At 48.6% G+C, this 18014-nt stretch overlaps 8 protein-coding genes across 8 annotated transcripts; 3 read left to right on the top strand and 5 right to left on the bottom strand.

Moving 5' to 3' along the window:
- Positions 1-461: 461 nt before the first annotated feature.
- On the bottom strand, positions 462-2266 carry VTN77DRAFT_4260 (uncharacterized protein; the record flags this gene model as incomplete). The annotated part of the gene is made up of 4 exons (XM_069420300.1): positions 462-1454; positions 1547-1683; positions 1742-2170; positions 2224-2266. 4 exons carry the CDS (start codon positions 2264-2266, stop codon positions 462-464), a joined length of 1602 nt encoding a protein of 533 aa, XP_069281931.1.
- A 695-nt stretch (positions 2267-2961) lies between these two features.
- VTN77DRAFT_4259 (uncharacterized protein) lies at positions 2962-3813 on the bottom strand (the record flags this gene model as incomplete). The annotated part of the gene is made up of 1 exon (XM_069420298.1): positions 2962-3813. The coding sequence occupies one exon, from the start codon at positions 3811-3813 to the stop codon at positions 2962-2964; it is 852 nt and encodes a 283-aa protein (XP_069281930.1).
- A 1576-nt stretch (positions 3814-5389) lies between these two features.
- On the bottom strand, positions 5390-6247 carry VTN77DRAFT_4258 (uncharacterized protein; the record flags this gene model as incomplete). The annotated part of the gene is made up of 1 exon (XM_069420297.1): positions 5390-6247. One exon carries the CDS (start codon positions 6245-6247, stop codon positions 5390-5392), a length of 858 nt encoding a protein of 285 aa, XP_069281929.1.
- A 617-nt stretch (positions 6248-6864) lies between these two features.
- VTN77DRAFT_4257 (uncharacterized protein) lies at positions 6865-7547 on the bottom strand (the record flags this gene model as incomplete). The annotated part of the gene is made up of 3 exons (XM_069420296.1): positions 6865-6916; positions 6998-7186; positions 7429-7547. The coding sequence occupies 3 exons, from the start codon at positions 7545-7547 to the stop codon at positions 6865-6867; spliced, it is 360 nt and encodes a 119-aa protein (XP_069281928.1).
- A 1106-nt stretch (positions 7548-8653) lies between these two features.
- On the top strand, positions 8654-9139 carry VTN77DRAFT_4256 (uncharacterized protein; the record flags this gene model as incomplete). The annotated part of the gene is made up of 1 exon (XM_069420295.1): positions 8654-9139. One exon carries the CDS (start codon positions 8654-8656, stop codon positions 9137-9139), a length of 486 nt encoding a protein of 161 aa, XP_069281927.1.
- Positions 9140-9292: 153 nt separating this feature from the next.
- On the top strand, positions 9293-9868 carry VTN77DRAFT_4255 (uncharacterized protein; the record flags this gene model as incomplete). Its single annotated transcript, XM_069420294.1, has 2 exons — positions 9293-9526; positions 9584-9868. The coding sequence occupies 2 exons, from the start codon at positions 9293-9295 to the stop codon at positions 9866-9868; spliced, it is 519 nt and encodes a 172-aa protein (XP_069281926.1).
- Positions 9869-10687: 819 nt separating this feature from the next.
- VTN77DRAFT_4254 (uncharacterized protein) lies at positions 10688-13411 on the top strand (the record flags this gene model as incomplete). The annotated part of the gene is made up of 8 exons (XM_069420293.1): positions 10688-10715; positions 10768-10785; positions 10844-10977; positions 11126-11224; positions 11271-11424; positions 11491-11759; positions 11809-12405; positions 12458-13411. The coding sequence occupies 8 exons, from the start codon at positions 10688-10690 to the stop codon at positions 13409-13411; spliced, it is 2253 nt and encodes a 750-aa protein (XP_069281925.1).
- A 1082-nt stretch (positions 13412-14493) lies between these two features.
- VTN77DRAFT_4253 (uncharacterized protein) lies at positions 14494-17769 on the bottom strand (the record flags this gene model as incomplete). Its single annotated transcript, XM_069420292.1, has 8 exons — positions 14494-14574; positions 14665-14844; positions 14956-15015; positions 15073-16749; positions 16847-17224; positions 17281-17307; positions 17457-17543; positions 17749-17769. 8 exons carry the CDS (start codon positions 17767-17769, stop codon positions 14494-14496), a joined length of 2511 nt encoding a protein of 836 aa, XP_069281924.1.
- Positions 17770-18014: the final 245 nt, after the last annotated feature.

Here is an 18014-nt window from a genome sequence, read left to right as displayed (position 1 = left end):
AAACTGTTGCATGCCGTATGGTATTTTGATTCTTGTGGACCTCCCCGCCACAGACTGTACATAGTTTGATGACACGGTACAACATTCGCATGGGGGAAATAAAGGGAACGGGACATCAATCATCATAGAACGTGGGAAAGACACCTACGTTGATTTAGGCGTTGGAATGGTGGGAGGTATCGTATCCTTTTCTGGGTGGGCGGGGAGTTTTTTTTCAAGTCTGATTTAATTAATGCTATGCTATGCTATGCATTTTTGTGATTTTTCTCGTCTATTTATTATAACCAGGCAATAGGAGGGTAACTTCCATCCCTAAGGTTGCTACCTAGGTAGCTAATATCATTAATTATTTATCATCATCAATCAATCAAATCTCCAATTGTACAGTACAGTACAGTATTTATTGGGCAAAGCCTATATGTCAGGTCCCCCGAAAAAAAACAACTTTTCTTCTTACATATTTATCGATGAATGATCTGCACCTCATAAGGATACTTTTTCAACCGCGCTGTTAACTCCCGTTCACTGATCTCCAGCTCGGTGCAGATCTGATCGAAGCAGTGCGTCCCGTCGAGATATTTCGCCAGCGTCGCGTTGGAAATGCCATCTTCGTCGTCCTCGTCATTATCTCCCTCCCGCTCCTCGTCATCATCGTCGACAGATGTGGCTGCGGCGGAGGATCGAGCTGTGCTGCTGCGGAAGGAGGTTGAGGTCATGCCTTGGTCGTCGTCTCCGCCGCCGCCGCCTAGATGGACTGAGTTAGGCCTGCTCGTTGGGGCACTTCCCCCTCCTCCTCCTCCAGCAGAGACAGAGGAGGAAGGTTTCCCGCCTTTGACGGATGACGTTGTTGACGTTGCGGCGGCATGCGGAGCGGGCAATCCCGTAGCGTAGGCGTACTTGTGCACCCGGTACAGAAAGCCCTTGATGATGCCAAATGTGATGAAGCGGCGGACGTCGATATTGGCGAGCTCCTGGCTGTGTTGCGCGTACCATTGCTTGACGCTTTGGCCTTGCCTCAAGCTTGCGTAAAGCTCGACAATGCCTACGCCATCCACAACCTTTCGCTTGCCACCGGGCTCGCTGCTGCCGTTCCCGACAAGCGGCCAGATGTCATCGCCGTCGTATCGATGACCGCCGACATTGCCGGCCACGTCGCTGCGAGAGCTGGAGGTGCCCAGGCCTCCAGCATTGGGTGGGGCCATGGTGATTGGGGCGGGAGCAAAGCGCGTGTTCACGTAGCGGGCGCATTCCTGCTGCATGGCTTCGTCACACGCAATCGTCGAGCTGAACTGCGCGGTGGGAGCGTAGATGGCGGAGAAGGAGAAGATGTCTAGGAGGAAGATGCATCCGTAATACAGGAGATGTTTGATCGCACGGTTTGTGAGAGAGAGCTCTACGTCGGCGAGGATCGAGATGATGCGGACACTGTTCACGCCGTTGATGTATGGGACGATCTGTAGGCAGATAATCTGTCAGGTTTATTCTGTCGCATAGCATCCGATCGGAAGTAATATATGAGCGTGGAAAGAAAAAAAAAACAGCTTACTTTCTGCATGGTAAGGTCCCAATTCTCGTCCATAAACCTCTCATAGCGAACCGTGAAGAGAGGCACTTGCCAGGCTTTGACGGACGGGGGTGCCGGGTAGATTGGGAAGAGCTTGATATTCAAGGTGTTCAACTCATCTGGCACGGTCTATAATCAGCCAAGGGCTCTAGAAATGGATTTATTACCTTCTCATACCGATTGGGATCATGCATTCGCTGTAATTGTTCAGGTCCTCCATCAACGTCTCACACAAGCTGTACACCTTGCCCTCTCCGCTTTTCGAGAAGTCTCGCGTCAGAAATCCGCTTTGCTCCTCCAGCCCATGCATCAGATCCGCCAGCTTCTGGACGACGCTCTTGTACATGCTGAAGTCCTCCTCCTCGGCCAGGACGAGGCAGAAGTTGAAGATGAACTCATTCCGGTCATAGCGCGGCGACTTCATGCAGATCGGATAGCCCAGGATGCGGTACCCGCCAGTGCACACCTGCAGGAGATTGCCGCAAAGCTCCTGGCGGGGAATCACGTAGAAGGATATGTCGGAGAAGGTGAAGAAAGGCTGCTGCTGCGGAGCCGTTGGGGAGGGAACAATGGCGCCATCGGGGACTTGGTGGACCACTTTGGGACCTGCAGTGACCTTTAGCTGTTGCTGCTGCAAAAGCTCAAACTGCTCCTCCAACCTTCCTGGGTATCAAATTTGCTGTAAAAGATCGCCTTGATCATGGTGGGTCAGTCTGCCGCATTCCAGCGTCAAGCCTCCCAATTGAGGGGTGGACGGCGTTTAGGACATAGTTGAGAACGATGACCTTCAGTCAATATGTACAGGCATCAGACGCTCCGAATGATGTGCATCGTGCAGGGAAAGCCATCTCTCGCTTCCAATGGATGTGAAATGTGAAGCGTGAACTCGCGCAGTCAAATGACGCGGGGAAAAGGTTTACGGAGTAGCTTCGGAAGATCATTGATTGGGCTGGAGGGTGGGCCAATCATGAGCATGACCCATATGGAAGTCGCTGGTACCAATTTACCCTTGTATAATCACAAATTCGATATAAAACGTTAAATAAAATTAAATAAAAATCTACTGAATTATCGGGTATTTTTTTTCCCTGTGAATCGACCCCAGCAATTTCTAGAACCAGGTATCAGGTAGGTACGTTGATCTTGAACAATAATCTGTCTCTAGAAGCCAGAGCACGTGATGGAAGGTCATTTCTTAGGGTTGTAAGTTGTTGGAGGTTTTTCCCCTTCAGGATTATTTCGATGTGTTGCTACCAAATAATACAGGATTTGACATCCTACATGGCCTTCTTATCTATGGATAGAAATTATATGATCTTAATCAAGGCTGCTAAATTGGTGCCCGTGGTTGTGGGAATGCCAGAACAGGAGAGTGGTTACAGGTCCTCGATTATCAATCAATTATTGGGCTTCTTTGCAACGATAACCACTCGCGGAATACAGAATGCGGCGCCGTCAACACACTCCTGATACCCATCCCGGATAAGTTGATAGAACTTGGCTGCCGCCTCCTGCTTGTTAATCCGCATTAGCCCGGCTGCGAATTCGTCCATGGTGAGCAGATGCTGGTCATTAAAGGCGCGCACTAGTTCTGGTTTGTCGCCATAGTACTCCAGCTGAGCGTCGTGAAAGCCTTCTTGCATGAGCAGTTGTGGCAGATCGAGGACCCAGTCGTGTCGCCCATCCGAATAGGACATTTTACAAAGTTCTTCCAGTGCGGGAGCGCGCACCGAAGGATCGACCTTCTTAACATGCATGTTCACGCAATCGAGCTCGTCCCACTGCAGGTAACCCCCGTGTTTGACGAGCTGAAGCAAGTTCCGGATGACTGGCTTTGGATCCAGAGCGGAGAGGACTAGCACCAGAAGTCGCACGTGGACGAGGTCGTATTTTCCCACCAGATCACTGGGGACGTCTTCGAAGATGTTCCACTGTCGCAGGGTGATATTCGGAGGGAGCCAACGTGGATGCGGTGCTTGAGTAAGGTCAATATCCAGCCCATCCAGCTGCGCTGCTGGTAATTCACGAGCAACGTCGATCAGCCAGAGACCGGTGCCTGCGGCAACGTCGGCAATATGAACGGGACGGTCAACGGGGAGCTGGATGGCAGGGTGTATGCTGAATTGGAACACCTCCTTCCACAGAAAATGTTGGAGATTCAGTCGGCAGGCGGCTATATGGCTGCGATCCAGCATGTAACCGTGGCCGTCGGCCAGTTTGAAGTTGGCAGTAGACGAGTCTTGCGCCATTGCACTTGACTAAGGTGCAAGCTTCCAAGTGACAGCGTTCACATATATGCAGTCAGTGACCGCTCATGGATTTGGGTCTTACTGACGAGGAGATAGACCAATCTTTGAAGGACAGCTGAGCCTGAGGATTGCCAAAAGGTTTCTTAGGCAGGATAGCCCATGTGGGAGTTCTGTCTCATATATATGTCCCATGATGCAAGTGTCAGAATCTTATTATTAAACTCTGACAGATTATCCGGCCTTATGATAAAAATAGGGTCGATTACATGGATTAGGTATCTATCTTTCAGCCCCAACGTTGGTAGTAGTCACATGTGGGGGGTGTCAGGTCACACGACGCAAAGCCGCCAACAGTTCAATTGAGCACTCCCAAGCGTGGTCCATCATTTTTTCCCTTTTTTTTCCCCAAAAAAGGAACCCGCTTCGACATCTATATAGTAGTACCTACTATATTTTCCTATTGTAATATTCTCTTATGCCTATGGTCGTAATTATAATTCTATGCCAGGGAGGAACTGCCCAAGTACCCAAAAAGGGTTACAATACTTCTGTAGGTCAAAAATCCCAAGAAAAATTCTTGAAAAAAAAAATCCCTTAATCAACATCTATTGAAGAATCAAATCGCATATAGTGTATTCTTCCAATATATAAGAAAACCGTTAATTAAAATTATAAAGTTCTCTAATTATTTTGTCACTAAAGCCTACGTGTACATACATTTAATTATTTTTATCTCATTAGTTTTAGGTAAACTCTCAAGATGTCATTTTCTAAAAGTAGATACAATGCATATTTTTGATAGAATTTGTATAGCTTATCTTCGCTATAAATAGATATTATGATTAATTTTTTGCTATATATATATTCCTATATGAAGAATTTAGTTTAGCCAATTCATTGCTTACGAACATATTTCTATAACATATTAGAAAAAAAAAGTGAGTAAGGTCTATATATATAGAGAATGGAAGGGATATACGGAGTAGAAATTTCCCCTGATTATCTTTATTTATGGATCATCGAAGCATTAGCTAGCTAGCTAGGTACTCACCACGGCGAGCTTGAGAGTCCAGTAAAGATCGACTGTAATATTGTTGGCTACGAAACTTCCTAATCGTCTACATATGGACTGTCACAGAACATGTGGAATGCTTTGAACGTCTGTTGCTGCACGCAACATACTTATCAACGAAATGGAGCGCTCAAAGGAGGCATGCAATTAAGTAGGGTCATTAACTAAACTGATCATATTTTAAGAAGCAATTGCAAGGGTATTTGTCGTAACTCGAGGGAAACCGTTGGAAGTAAGAAAGAAAAACTCCAGTCTATCCATCAGTAAGCTGAACCAGATAACGAAACTCCTTGTCAAAGATATTGCACCTCCGTGTAACGCCGCAGGGACTGGAAGAGGAAAAAAACGCCACACATGCACGAGAGAAAAGGGGAAACCGTCGCCATTTTTCGAAATCAGAAATCATCCAGTCTAATAAAGGAAGAGAACCGCTGAAATCACTGCTCAAATCATAATGCAAAGATGCGCTGGCAGTAGCTGTCGCTGCTCGAATCTCGATGCAACTTACCTAGCCCTGCCAGACGCGTTGTTGGACGGGTTTCTCAGTGTCGAGTTGTAGGTAAAAGCCATGGTCGACTGTGTGGGCAGACGGAGTTGGCCCACCATACCGTGACTAGAGGATTGGTTGCTGGACAACAGATTCAGAGGTTGACCGGTCCGGATGGCATGGAGCATGTCGGAGTAGTTGCCGCGTTCAACAGCCTCCTTGAGCCACTGCTCCCAGTCCTCGTCCAGCGGTATATCGGCGCCTCGTTCGCGTGCCGCCGTGGCATAGAGAAGCCGCTGGTTGAGTTCAAGACCGTAGCTCTCCATCTCTTCGTCGCTTGATTCTTCGTCGTCACTGTCGGACTGGTGACTAGTCCCCCTCGGGACGATGGGCACACCCAACGGATCCCCCTCCACCTCTGCTTCCTGCTCACTGTATGGCTGCGCAAAAGTGTCGGAATGGCATTCAATCGACGGAGGTGGTGGCGGCGTGGCAGCCCGGACATTTTCGGCCGTGGTATCACGAACGATGACCCCTTCTTCCTTTTCGTATCTCTCCCGGGCGGATTTCGTGCCTTCCCACCGGCATAACGAGGAAATTTCCGCTTCTGTCAGACCCAGCTCATCGAACACCTTGAACAGCTTGCGGTGCCATGGAAAGCGACTCAGCCTCATGCGATGCGGGGGATACGAGTAGTCCAACCCGGGATACTGCGCTTCGATGCAGTCGAGGGAGCCATAGAACGTCGAGGTCTCAATGCGCACTTCGGGGACAAGATTGCGCGTGATGTGCGCCGAAAATGAGGCCGGATCCGACGTTTTGGGCCGTGGGAATGTCGCGTTGTAGACCAGCTGAGCTATAGAGGGTTTATGCATGGTGAGCGGCGTAGTGAGGGTAGATTCTTGGATAGCGGTGATAGAAAGTCTTGCAGAGCCTGTCGTCAGGAGTGTTTTCACCTGGCAAGAGTGGACCGACAAAGGGCTTTATGACGGCTCTCGCCTTGCAGGCGGAGGCGGAGGTGAGGAATGGACAAGGCAGGAGAGACGGAGACTGACTTCCTGTCCGACCAGGGGAACCACTTAACTTCCGCAAGAAAGATTATTAAATTAAGGGAGAACTAACCGCAGGATTTCCTCTGGCACAGTGTCACCACTACAGGCTCACCACGTTCCTCATCTGGGGATTCCACCCGGCCAAAAAGCTTGGGACAGCTCAGTGGGGCTCCTAATTAATGAATCGGCGGCTTTGATCAGATTCCCCTTTCGTCACTCGGAGCGTTCTAGATCGGAATGAGCCACCGCATTTGATCAATTCACGGGGGATGTGCTGGGAGGCAATAAAGGAAAATGGCCTGTTGAACTGGGCGACGCAACAGCCGGGGCAAGGATGAGCAACGCGGCTAGCTCCAGGAACGCCTGATGATGGCTCGATCCCATCCCTCTTCCTCGCGCTGGAACGGGTGCCGGAGAAGTCGCACAGGTGAGAGACAAACTCAGCGACCTTTGAGGGCTGCAGCGCCCTTTTGAAGGGTCGAAAAGTCTGACCTGCAGCGCGACAACTCGCAAGTGACCAGCAAGTGACCAGCTCATCGATCGCTCTTCCACTTCTGACAGGTAACAACTTACAGAGGCCAGTTTCTAGGCGTGTCTGCTCCAGGCCTGCCTGTGCGCTGGGACTGGACGCCCACATAGCAATCCGCCCTGACCGGGCTGCTAATCAGAATGGCGCTCGCGTGGCCGCTCCGGGCGCCAGCAGAATCTCTCCATCGTCCTTGCAGGCCTCCTACCAGCACCACGGATTTCTTGGCCGATAGCCTATCTCAGCCATCGTCAATACAGACTGCAGATGGTCATCTGGACTCCCCCACCCTCCCCTCTCGAGATCGGTTTGTCAAGGTTCCAAGTGGGCTGCCAGCTGGGAGGAACCATCACCAGGGTGGGACTGCACTGTCGGGCATCAAACCATCAATGCGATTCCTATCGTTCCCGAAAAGAAAAGGCTGGGATGAATGTGATCGATGATGGAGATTGTCGACCAAACTGGCCATCAGACCCACCAGAGGTGTTGTCTGTCAAATTTAGCAAATTTACGACATATCTGGTAGGCATTGTTGTTGTTGTCCTTCCTACGACTAGCTTCTCTTCCTTCAATGCTGCTATAGTCTTCTGCTGGCATTAATGGACGTTTGACAAGCTCGTAGATTTCCGTTATGAGGACGGTTTACACCACGTCTACGCTGTACGCTAGAGGCACGCTGGGATTGAACTATTCGATCTGGTAGGGTCATCTTTGAGTTAGAATTAATCTGCTACAAGACAGTTAGCTAATGACGACTGATATCTCTCCCACTTGTAGCTGTATAGCGAGCAGACAAGACAATCACACCACCTCAGTTAAGAGTAAGTCGGGAGATTGCCTGATGAGATTCGAGAGCATGTGATATAGCCCCTTTAGGTTAGTATTAATTGGTAGATTTAATACTGGACAGCCCCACTATCTTGAGGTTGAACTGATGGAAGTGAAATCCCTTACAAGCAGTCGGCTCTGTTACTTAGAGCCAGCACAAGGAGAGGAAGTGAGGATTAAACTGGAGATTCCTCCCTTCATCCCTATACTATAAAGCATTCTGTTCCGTTTGTTCACACTGTCACGTGGCTGTTAAAAGCAACATATATACATAAGCATACGACACCAAATTCACGAAATTGGCCTAGCCCCTACTAGTAGGAGATATATAAACTGGCAGAGGAAATGTATTAGGCTATTAGCAATGGATATTTATTATTGAGGGAGACAAATATTACTAGGGGATATAGCAAGAACTACATATTGCAAGGAATATAGGTAGGGAGCCCACCTGGAAAGTAGATAATTTATAAAAATTACCTAGGTACGCCCCGGGGGCAAAAGTTCCTGGCATAGACCAGGTATTTTCGCAGTCGAGCGAAGCGAGACCTGTAAGGCTTGTTTTCCATTTATGAATCCTGCTTCGATACAACTGATATAAATGTGGATGAGAATTTGAATTTCAACAACTTTGAAGTTTTCGACACGAGATTAGTTACATTAAGTTTGCCTCTTCCATAATGCACTGAGTCACCGCTGCAAGAGAAGTGCTTCCTATCCGACTATGTTGTTTGTATTGTTCAACTACGTGGTTAGGTAGGTTCCTCAGGTCCGTAAACCTAATAGTACAGGCAGCAGTGGTGACTACCACCAACGTTCAGTCACCTAGTTGCAGCTCTTCTGGTAATCGTTTGATCTACCCCTTCGTCCACAACATGGCTGATACACCTCTTCAGCGTCGATCCCGCCGCCTCGCAAATAAATCGCCATCGCCATCAGGAGAGCTCCCAACTGCTCGCCGTCGAACTCAGCAGAATACTGTGTCTCAATCGTTGTCTACGACTATCCCGGCTCCTGATACAGGATCTTCTCATGTTGCTCCAACTGAGCTGTCAGCGGCGTCTTCTGAGAGTCCTGCTACACCTGTGCCAAGGCTTACAGCCCGTGCAGCATGTCGAAATGTGCACATTTTTGACAATCAAAAGCCCCCAGTTGAGATTGGAGGCCTTCATGTCACAAGAGGTGTTTCAAATCAGCTGCTCTACGACATGACAGCGGTTCTTGTTGTTGAACCCGTATATTCTTGGCGTTTGCGAGACGAACGCAATCAGCAAGTGCTGAGAGATAATAACCCGGTGCAATCTGGAAATTATTACATTATCTCAAACAGTGAGCAGGTTTTTTTTCTTTTGCTTTTTTAAAGAACGGACGGTGATGCTGATAGATAGAATCTAGTGACTATCAATATCACAAATGAAAATGCTCTAACCCGGACTGTAACCAAATTACCATCTGCAACGAGACATCGTGCTTTTGTAAATGATGTACGTCAACGCGATGGCGGATGCATCGTTATGAAAGTCCGCAACCCCCAAGAGTATATCGAGGCTGGAGTTTGGGATAGTTTCCAGGCCACCCACATCTTTCCCCTAGCATATTTAGAACTTTGGAATCAGCTGAACTTCAATAAATATATCACGGTTCCAGGGCCAGGCGGAGACAATATTAACTCTGTTCAAAATGGGATTCTCCTTCGAGATCACATGCACACACTTTTTGACACTTACGCATTCACCATTTCTCCAAATGTATGAAATATATAACCGTTGTCCTTCCAAACATATAGTGGCTGATCTTTGTCATAGCACGGCTATAAGATTATCTGCTTCCACCCGGACGTGGATAATATTGCAGGAACCTACCCTGATCGTTCATTTACTTCGAACCCTAGCAGACCCCCAGATGAACTTTTGAACTGGCACTTCCGCCAGGCCATACTTACCAACATGAAAGGAATGGGCGAGCCATGTTTTGAGAACGATTTTCCACCGGGGTCTGACATGGTTGGTCAAATCCTAAGAGGGCCAAAGGCTGGAGAAAGGATGGAATTCGAACTGTTTACACGGCTTGGACACCTTGACAGAGGGTAGCAAGGTGTAGGACAAGGTTGTGTCAACCAGAAAAGATCCAACAGCTAAAGGGTGGTTGTCATGCGACCTCTTTTTGGCTGAGTGAAAATTTCTGACAGCTTGAAAGGGACGCAATAGGATTTCGAAGCTGGCTCTGGGGAAATTTGAAGGCCAGGACCCTCTCCTTTGTCGTGTATAATTCTATCCATCTTCGTCATTCGCTTGATGTTGCAGATTCGGCCAAAAAAAAAAGAGACGTCATGACATCTGCTTCTTAGCTGAACTAAACTGTTGCCCGCCAACACTTGGCGAATTGCTGCGGGATTTTGAAAACCCTGAGAGTTCTTTCTATGAAACATCAGCATTAGAGTAATGAGACTTGTATAGATTACGAAATGAGGAATGTTTTTCTAGGGCTTTAATAACGTATTCAGACTCAGAATTTCCACTCCACATATGCAATTGCTTTTGCCACAGCCAAGAAGTAATAAAAGCTGAACGAATTGACAAACATACTTATAAGAAACTGTAAAGATTGAATAATGTAATCAATAGTGACGGTTTGGGTAACTATGCGAGGGGTGGATTACATAAGTCATTCCATATGACTAAGCTGAAAGCGGCGGGGTCTATGTCACGTGAGGGGAAAGGGAAGTCGACTAACGCCTGCCTATTTTGGCGACAGACTATAGAGGAAGTAATTCTCATTACCTCAAAGTACCTTCCATCTCACTTCGCTAAAAGCTCATCTGTAACCTTCCAGAGGCATCTGCTGCCATGGAGATTACGACGTTGAATCCATATACAATCTACCAAGTGAGGAAGTTATAACCCTCCAACATGTCGACCTTCAACGGGATCGTGGAAGGTACGTTCGATGACTGGACTGATTGAGATATCGAATTCACTGACAACAACAGAATTTCCTTTTATTAGGAGTAGGTTGATGCTTGTCCTTTGCTCTGGATAGAGTCAAAGTGCTAAAACGTTCTGCAGTCGACTACTTTCGCAAAATCCCCGACAAGCCAGCGCCGTTGGCTTGCTTCCTCAGCCATGTCCACAGCGACCACCTGCAAGGCTTGGAATCCTTTCGGTCACCCTTCATCTACTGTTCAGCTGTGACAAGGGAGGTAAGTACTCCAGGAACTTGTAGTCGTTCCCTATACCTCACTTGTATTATCTATTACATGTGTAGCATTGTACATTCTTCTCCCACTTGTACCAGATTGGTTAAACCACTTAAAGAATTTCTCCCACTGAGTCTGGATCCAAATGTAGTTGCTACTGCGGATTGAAAAATACCCGCATCGCATGAACTTCACAAAAGGCATCCTGGAGTCAAGAAAGCAGCACTATGGACACCTGGCGAAGCTGCTGGTCAGTCTTCTCTTCCTTATAGATTGGGCATAACTCATTCTGGTAGAGGCCAATTCCGTTGAATACTCCCACCGATATCGAGCTGACCCCTCGCCAACGGATTCGAGTCACGCTGCTAGATGCGAACCACTGCGCGGGCGCTGTGATGTTTCTCATTGAAGGCGACGGCAAATCAATTCTCTATACGGGGGACATTCGTGGTGAGTCACAGTGAATCACTCGAACAATGAAAATGCATTCGATCTATTGTTGACAATCGTGAATAGCTGAATCCTGGTGGGTGAGCAAATTGGTCCGACATCCTGTTCTCATCCCGTACACCTGCGGCTTGAAACGCCTCGACACTATCTATCTCGACACAACCTTCGCCATCAAATCTCACATCTACAGAACGTTTCCATCCAAAGCTGAAGGAATTAGGGAGCTCCTCGAGAAAGTCCAGCATTATTCGGATGACACGATTTTCTATCTGAGAGCGTGGACATTTGGCTACGAAGACGTCTGGCTAGCTCTCTCCGCGGCGTTGAATTCCAAGGTCAGTTCCGGCTCAGATCTCGTCGTAGACATATATTAACGAGAGCCAGGTTCACGTCGATAGATACCAGCTAGGCCTCTATCAGTCACTCTCGTCACGGTCTCACACCACGAGTGGGCTTGATGATGCTCTCTTTCTCTGTGGCTTTCAACTGGGCAACAAATTCATTCCCGGCTGCTTGACCGCGGACGAGGGTGCGCGAATCCACAGTTGCGAACCAGGAGCTTTTTGCTCTACGATGGTATCAGGAAACGCAGTCTTCATCACACCTATTGTCACCCGCGCAGGCGACGGGTCGGAGGTGCCGGAATTAGGCGCAGGGGGAGGCAAAGGCGATCTGTATCAGAGCCATGAGCTCCAATTGCCGGACGAGTCGACCGTCCAGCAGCTCGAAAAGCTGTGTCTGGAGCAGATTGAGGACAGTCAAGTCCTATCCCAGACCAAAGAAGCTCTGGTTTCTGCCTTCAAATCAAAGAACAAAACTCTGTCTCTTGATCAGTATGGACTGAAGGATGACAGCGACATCTCTCTCAGGGAATTAGTAGCCATCATCAGCAGTGGCCAAAAAGATCGTACTGAAGTGAGTGACGGGAACGGAAGCGCTGGGCTACGGGACAAAGGCGGACGTGAGCTTCCACGTACTATTGTAAGTTGTTCATCTATGCTTCCGGTGAAACATTGCTAATAGTCCATCTAAGCAATTTCCCTATTCTCGTCACTCATCCTACTCCGAGCTCTGCGAATTTGTCTCAGCTTTCAAGCCCAGAGACATTTATCCCTGCACCGTCGATCCTGAGACCTGGAATGAGGAAGTCTCCATGAGAAGCCTTTTTGGACGTTTATGCTCTGGAGAGGATTTTTCGCATGACAGATACATGAGAGAGATGCTTGATCAGAGCGAGTTGAGGCCAAGCAAGAGAGTACGGCAAGAAGGCTCATCTTTTATGACTTCCAGCCAGCAGTCTAGCATTTCACATCAGAGCATGGATGATGAACACGTGGACTCCGTTACCAGCGGCAGCGCCAACGGCATTCTGCCCACTCCACAGGCTGTCTCTTACTCATATCAGCGGAACGAAGACAGCGTACAGGACCGAATCCGCAATATCAGAGACTGTCTGGAAGAGATGAAAGATCAGATGCTCTTTACCAATGGACCCCTTCCCGCTTACATGCGAGAGACCCGCCGACAGAAGGGACCAGAACAGTCCAAGCAAAAGCAACACGAGATGGACCAGCATAACAATCAGGAATCAGTCATGTCTGTCTCGTTGTCCACTACAGATCCTACCAGCCAGTCCAACTGCAATATCGCTACAAAATCAGAGAGTCAGCTTTCAATACCCATCTCGCTATTCGAATCTCAGAATCACGACGACAACACCGACGGATCCAGCGACCTCTATATCGAAGGAGCTCCATCTAACGACAACGATGGCAACGCCGGTGGCAACGACCCCTCTTTGATCGTCGGCCCCGGCGAAGATACCCTCCTCAACAAGAGTTCTACCTCCTCCCCCTCCTCTTCTATCGCGCTCAAAAATCGTTTACGAGCGTACCACGCCGCTCGAGCGGGGACCTTTGATGCCTGGAGCGAAGTGTCTCTGGTATCAGCGGGGAATAACCACACGGAGGAGGAGATTGAGCTGTAACTGTATCCATCATCATTTATCCTTATCCCTTCTTCAATTGGTTCCTCCTTCGATCGGTTGGTTGGTTGGTGTCTTGCACATTACCCCAGCAGACTATCTCTCTGCGTGTCGCCTTTTTACGGTTTCAGAAAGTTATTTATTTCGGGCCGCTTTACGTCCATCTGATGAATTGCGATCCGCCCTTCAGGAATTCGGGCCAGACCAGACCGGGCGAGGGTACAAGAACGATCAAAACCTCTCTTTCTTTTCTTTCCTTTTCTTCTCTTGTATTATTTATGTATCTACTCTCCAAGATTTGAAATAAAGTAGGTAATGAAACGACCTCGAATGCAATGGAATGAAAAGATATGAAACGAAGTTCCTAACAGGATCAATCAATCAATCAATCAATCAATCCATCAATCATATTGACTATCCTTTCTATCGTCGCTTAATTAATTAATTCATCTAATAATTCATATGTCCATAGAGATATATAAGTAAGCATATGCTCGTATGGCTCATCTGGAGACGTTTCAACTTTAGTAAAGCTCCCCTCTCTCCCTTTCTTCAGATAGGGTTGCTGCACCGAACTTTAGGGAGAGAAAAAAAAGGGGGGAGGGACAGGTAGAGAGGTGGGAGGGAGAGAGAGCAATCAACTGGAGGTATTGAGGTAATCGAGGTCTATTATTACGTTACAAATTACCTAAACTCAGTCTTTAACATTGACAAGCACAAGCACAGGGAAGGCCAACTGAGGCAAAAGAAACACACAGAGAGAGACGGAGAGGGAAAGGGAAGGAATTCAAAATAAATAGTATATTTCATGATTTGACATCGCATTGTCATGTCACTTGTATATATATATATGGACGAACACAGAAATTGCTCGCTCGCTCGCGAGTGTTCGTTCGTCCAGAGCTGTTGTTCACTGAGATCGAGACCTAGATCCAGATCGAGTATCGAATTTTCTTTTCTTTTTTAATTTCATTTCATTTCATGTAGGGCTTCAGGCAGAATCAATCAAACTGCTCTCCGCACAGCTGGAGACTAGACTAGGTTAGGCGTTTTCTTCTCTTTTTCTTTCTTTTCTTTTCTTCAGCTCAGTAAACGAAGAATTCCTGCGTAAGAGGCAGCGCGGACGCCGGTTCAGCAGCGCAGAGTTTTCCATCTGCCTCGACAGTCTTTAATACGTCAGTACCCCAACAAACTCAAAAGAAAAAAGAAAATGCAAAATGCAAAAATGATTCCGGGAAGCGAGCGCAGCAACTCACATAACTCTCCGGATCCACCCTCATCTTCGGCATCATGTCGTTGTACTTCATGTCCTTCTTGCCGATGGCGCGGCAGTTCTTCACGGCCTCGACTCGTTTCCGGATGTTGTACGATTGGATCACGCCCCTGTCGATGGAGGCTTGGGAGACGAACAGGATGGATGTGCTGGGGAGGGAGGCCTGAAAAGTAGTTAATCGGTTAGTCGGTTTTTTGATTGATATTTTACATGTGCATGTAGGCATGTATGCATGATATATGGTATGAGAGAGGATGGGCATGGGCATCCTTACTCCGAATTGAAGTCTCATAATCACCGGCTCGACAGTCGGTATAGACGCATTGGGATCTCCCTGATCACAAAGTCAGCCACAGTTACATATACAGACTTTCGACCTCGGGATATCTACCATCTGAGCAACGGCGATCATCCCACTCTTCAGCACCATCGCCGGCTTCGTGCCGAACGTGCCGGGGTTCCACAGCACCAGATCGGCGACCTTGCCCACCTCGACGCTCCCAATGACGTGGGACATGCCCTGCGCGATGGCCGGGTTGATCGTGTACTTGCTGATATACCGCTTCACGCGGAAGTTATCGGCCCCTGTGCCCTCGTCTTCGGCCAGCGGACCGCGCTGGATTTTATTCTTGTGTGCCGTGTTCCATGTCCGCAGTATCACTTCCCCGCAGCGACCCATGGCCTGCGAATCAGACGACATCATGCTGATCGCTCCCAAGTCGTGCAGAACATCCTCGGCCGCGATAGTCTCGGCGCGGATGCGACTCTCCGCGAACGCGACGTCTTCGGGGATGTTCTTCGACAGGTGATGGCAGACCATGAGCATATCGAGATGCTCATCCAGAGTGTTCAATGTGAACGGCCGGGTTGGGTTGGTGCTACTGGGCAGCACATTGGGGTGTTCGACCACGGAGATGATATCGGGAGCATGTCCGCCACCCGCTCCTTCAGTGTGATACGTGTGGATCGTGCGATTCTTGAACGCTTTGATGGTTTGTTCCACGAAACCGGACTCGTTGAGTGTGTCCGTATGGATCATACACTGAACATCGAACTCGTCGCACACCTCGAGACACGTATCAATCGCAGCAGGTGTGCTGCCCCAATCTTCGTGCAGCTTCAGTCCTGCAGCACCGGCGATGATTTGCTCTCGGATGCTCTCTTTGCCGCTGTCGTTGCCTTTCCCGGTGATGCCGATGTTGATTGGCAAGGAATCGCACGCCTGGATCATCTGGCGCATGTGAGTTGGGCCAGGTGTGCAGGTAGTCGCATTGGTGCCGGTGCTGGGACCGGTTCCACCACCCAGCATGGTCGTAATGCCTGAAGCAAGCGCTTCGTTCACCTGCTGTGGACAGATGAAGTGGATGTGGGTGTCAATCCCGCCCGCAGTTACGATTTTGTTCTCTCCAGCAATGACGTCGGTAGAGGATCCAATCACCAGGTTCGGGTGGACGCCATCCATCACGTCAGGGTTGCCCGCCTTGCCGATTCCAACAATGTTGCCGTCTTTGATGCCGATATCAGCTTTGTATATTCCGCTCCAGTCGACTATCAGCGCATTCGTGATGACCGTGTCCACGCATTCAGCAGCGCTTCTCCCAGAAGTCTGACCCATCCCTTCACGCAAGGTTTTGCCTCCCCCAAAGGTGCATTCGTCACCATGGACAGTCAAGTCCTTTTCGACTCTGATCCAAAGGTCTGTTGCTCCCAGTCTGACGAGATCCCCCGTGGTGGGGCCAAACATGCGAACATAGGCTTCCCTTTCCATGGAAAACGTACTGATGTGCGCGCTGTCACCTGCGGGTTCGGGAACATGCGAAAATCCAGCCTGTTGCAGCCGCTGTACAATCTCTTCTGCTCGATTCATATCAACTTTGCCCGGTGCGATGGAATTGCCCCCGCTGATCGTCTTGTTGCCTCCAATCTCCACCAGGGTGACAGTCTTAGTATCTCCTGGTTCAAAGCGAACCGATGTTCCAGCGGGTATATCCAATCGGTAGCCATAAGCCTTGACACGATCAAAATGGAGCTGTGGGTTGGTTTCTATGAAGTGGTAATGAGATCCAACCTGGGAATCGTTAATGGGAATATCCTAAATCCCCATCTGGAAAGAAAAGAAAAGAAGAGAGAGAGAGAGAGAGGAAATATAATTTACTTCAGCATACCTGAATTGGTCTATCACCCTTGCTCATAACTTTCAGCTTGATCCGTTTCCTGCCTTCATTCAACTCCACTCGCGTGTTCTTGACCGGTATGACCGCACCAGGCACCTTATGCGGTTCATAATCCGCGGGGTCTGGGTCGGGAAAAGCTTCCTTCGGCGGTATCGGCAGAAAACTACCGTAAAGAGCCTTCTCCAGGTCTCCATCGTCGGTGCTGATGGGGTTGTGAACGGTAACCAGGTACGTGCCAGTCGGGAAGGTACCCTCGACTTGGAGTTCTATAAGGCTCGATACGACGGAGGGGAGAACGTGACGGCGACCGAGCATGGTCTTGCCGATTGACATGAGATCGGCGACTGTGTGGTTTCCATCACGGATCAGCTGTTAAGTTTGGAGTCAGCAGAGAAGTAGACATCAGCGACTCTGCAGGTACATACTTCCTGGAGATTGGAGGATATTAAAGCCTATATCAAATCAGCATACTTCGTAGTCAATTTTTTCGATTTCTACCATCAGTGACACAGTAGGCAATGCACGCTGGCAGCAATTATAGAAGAGATATCTAGCAGCGGGTGTAGTGGAAGGTGACAGCTGAAATAGAGATGACACATACAGCGGCTTCAGCATGGTTCAACCGCACCCCTCGTGCAAGACGACGTTGAGCAAGAAATCCCAGTTGGGATATGGCTAACTTGTCGAGCTAGTGGAATCATTTTGCATTAGCACAGCCCCCGATCAATGCTTTCCCCAAGGCCTATCCATCGCCATAGAATATATCGACTTTGTCGATCCTCGCACAAATGACCAGGCCAGTCAGGTTCATGCTGACTGCAATTCTCTCGGGCATTGCAGTCCGTATTATACTTCTTATTTCCGTTCAATTGAAATTCCAATGACTCACGTACCTCCTTAGGAATGAGCTGCATGTTGGCCGACGGAGCTTGGAAGCAGCTCGCTGGTGATCCTCCACCCTAGAAGAGAAGGCAAATGGTGCTGGGAGAAGAACAAAAAAACCTAATGAAAGCAATGTCGGGCAAGATATCAAGTACTAGACACTCGAACAAGACTCGGAGACAATTGTCTGATCCTGATCGGCAAGTAGTGTGTATATTAATAGTCGACTGTTGAGGAAAAAATCCGGGGACTGCTGGAGAGAGTGGGGTAACGGGGA

The sequence above is a fragment of the Rasamsonia byssochlamydoides genome (genome assembly GCF_041956645.1).
Source record: "Rasamsonia byssochlamydoides strain NRRL 3658 unplaced genomic scaffold VTN77scaffold_3, whole genome shotgun sequence".
Classification (NCBI taxonomy): domain Eukaryota; kingdom Fungi; phylum Ascomycota; class Eurotiomycetes; order Eurotiales; family Trichocomaceae; genus Rasamsonia; species Rasamsonia byssochlamydoides.
Note: the sequence above shows the minus strand (reverse complement) of the source record. Positions and strands in the feature narration are given on the sequence as shown.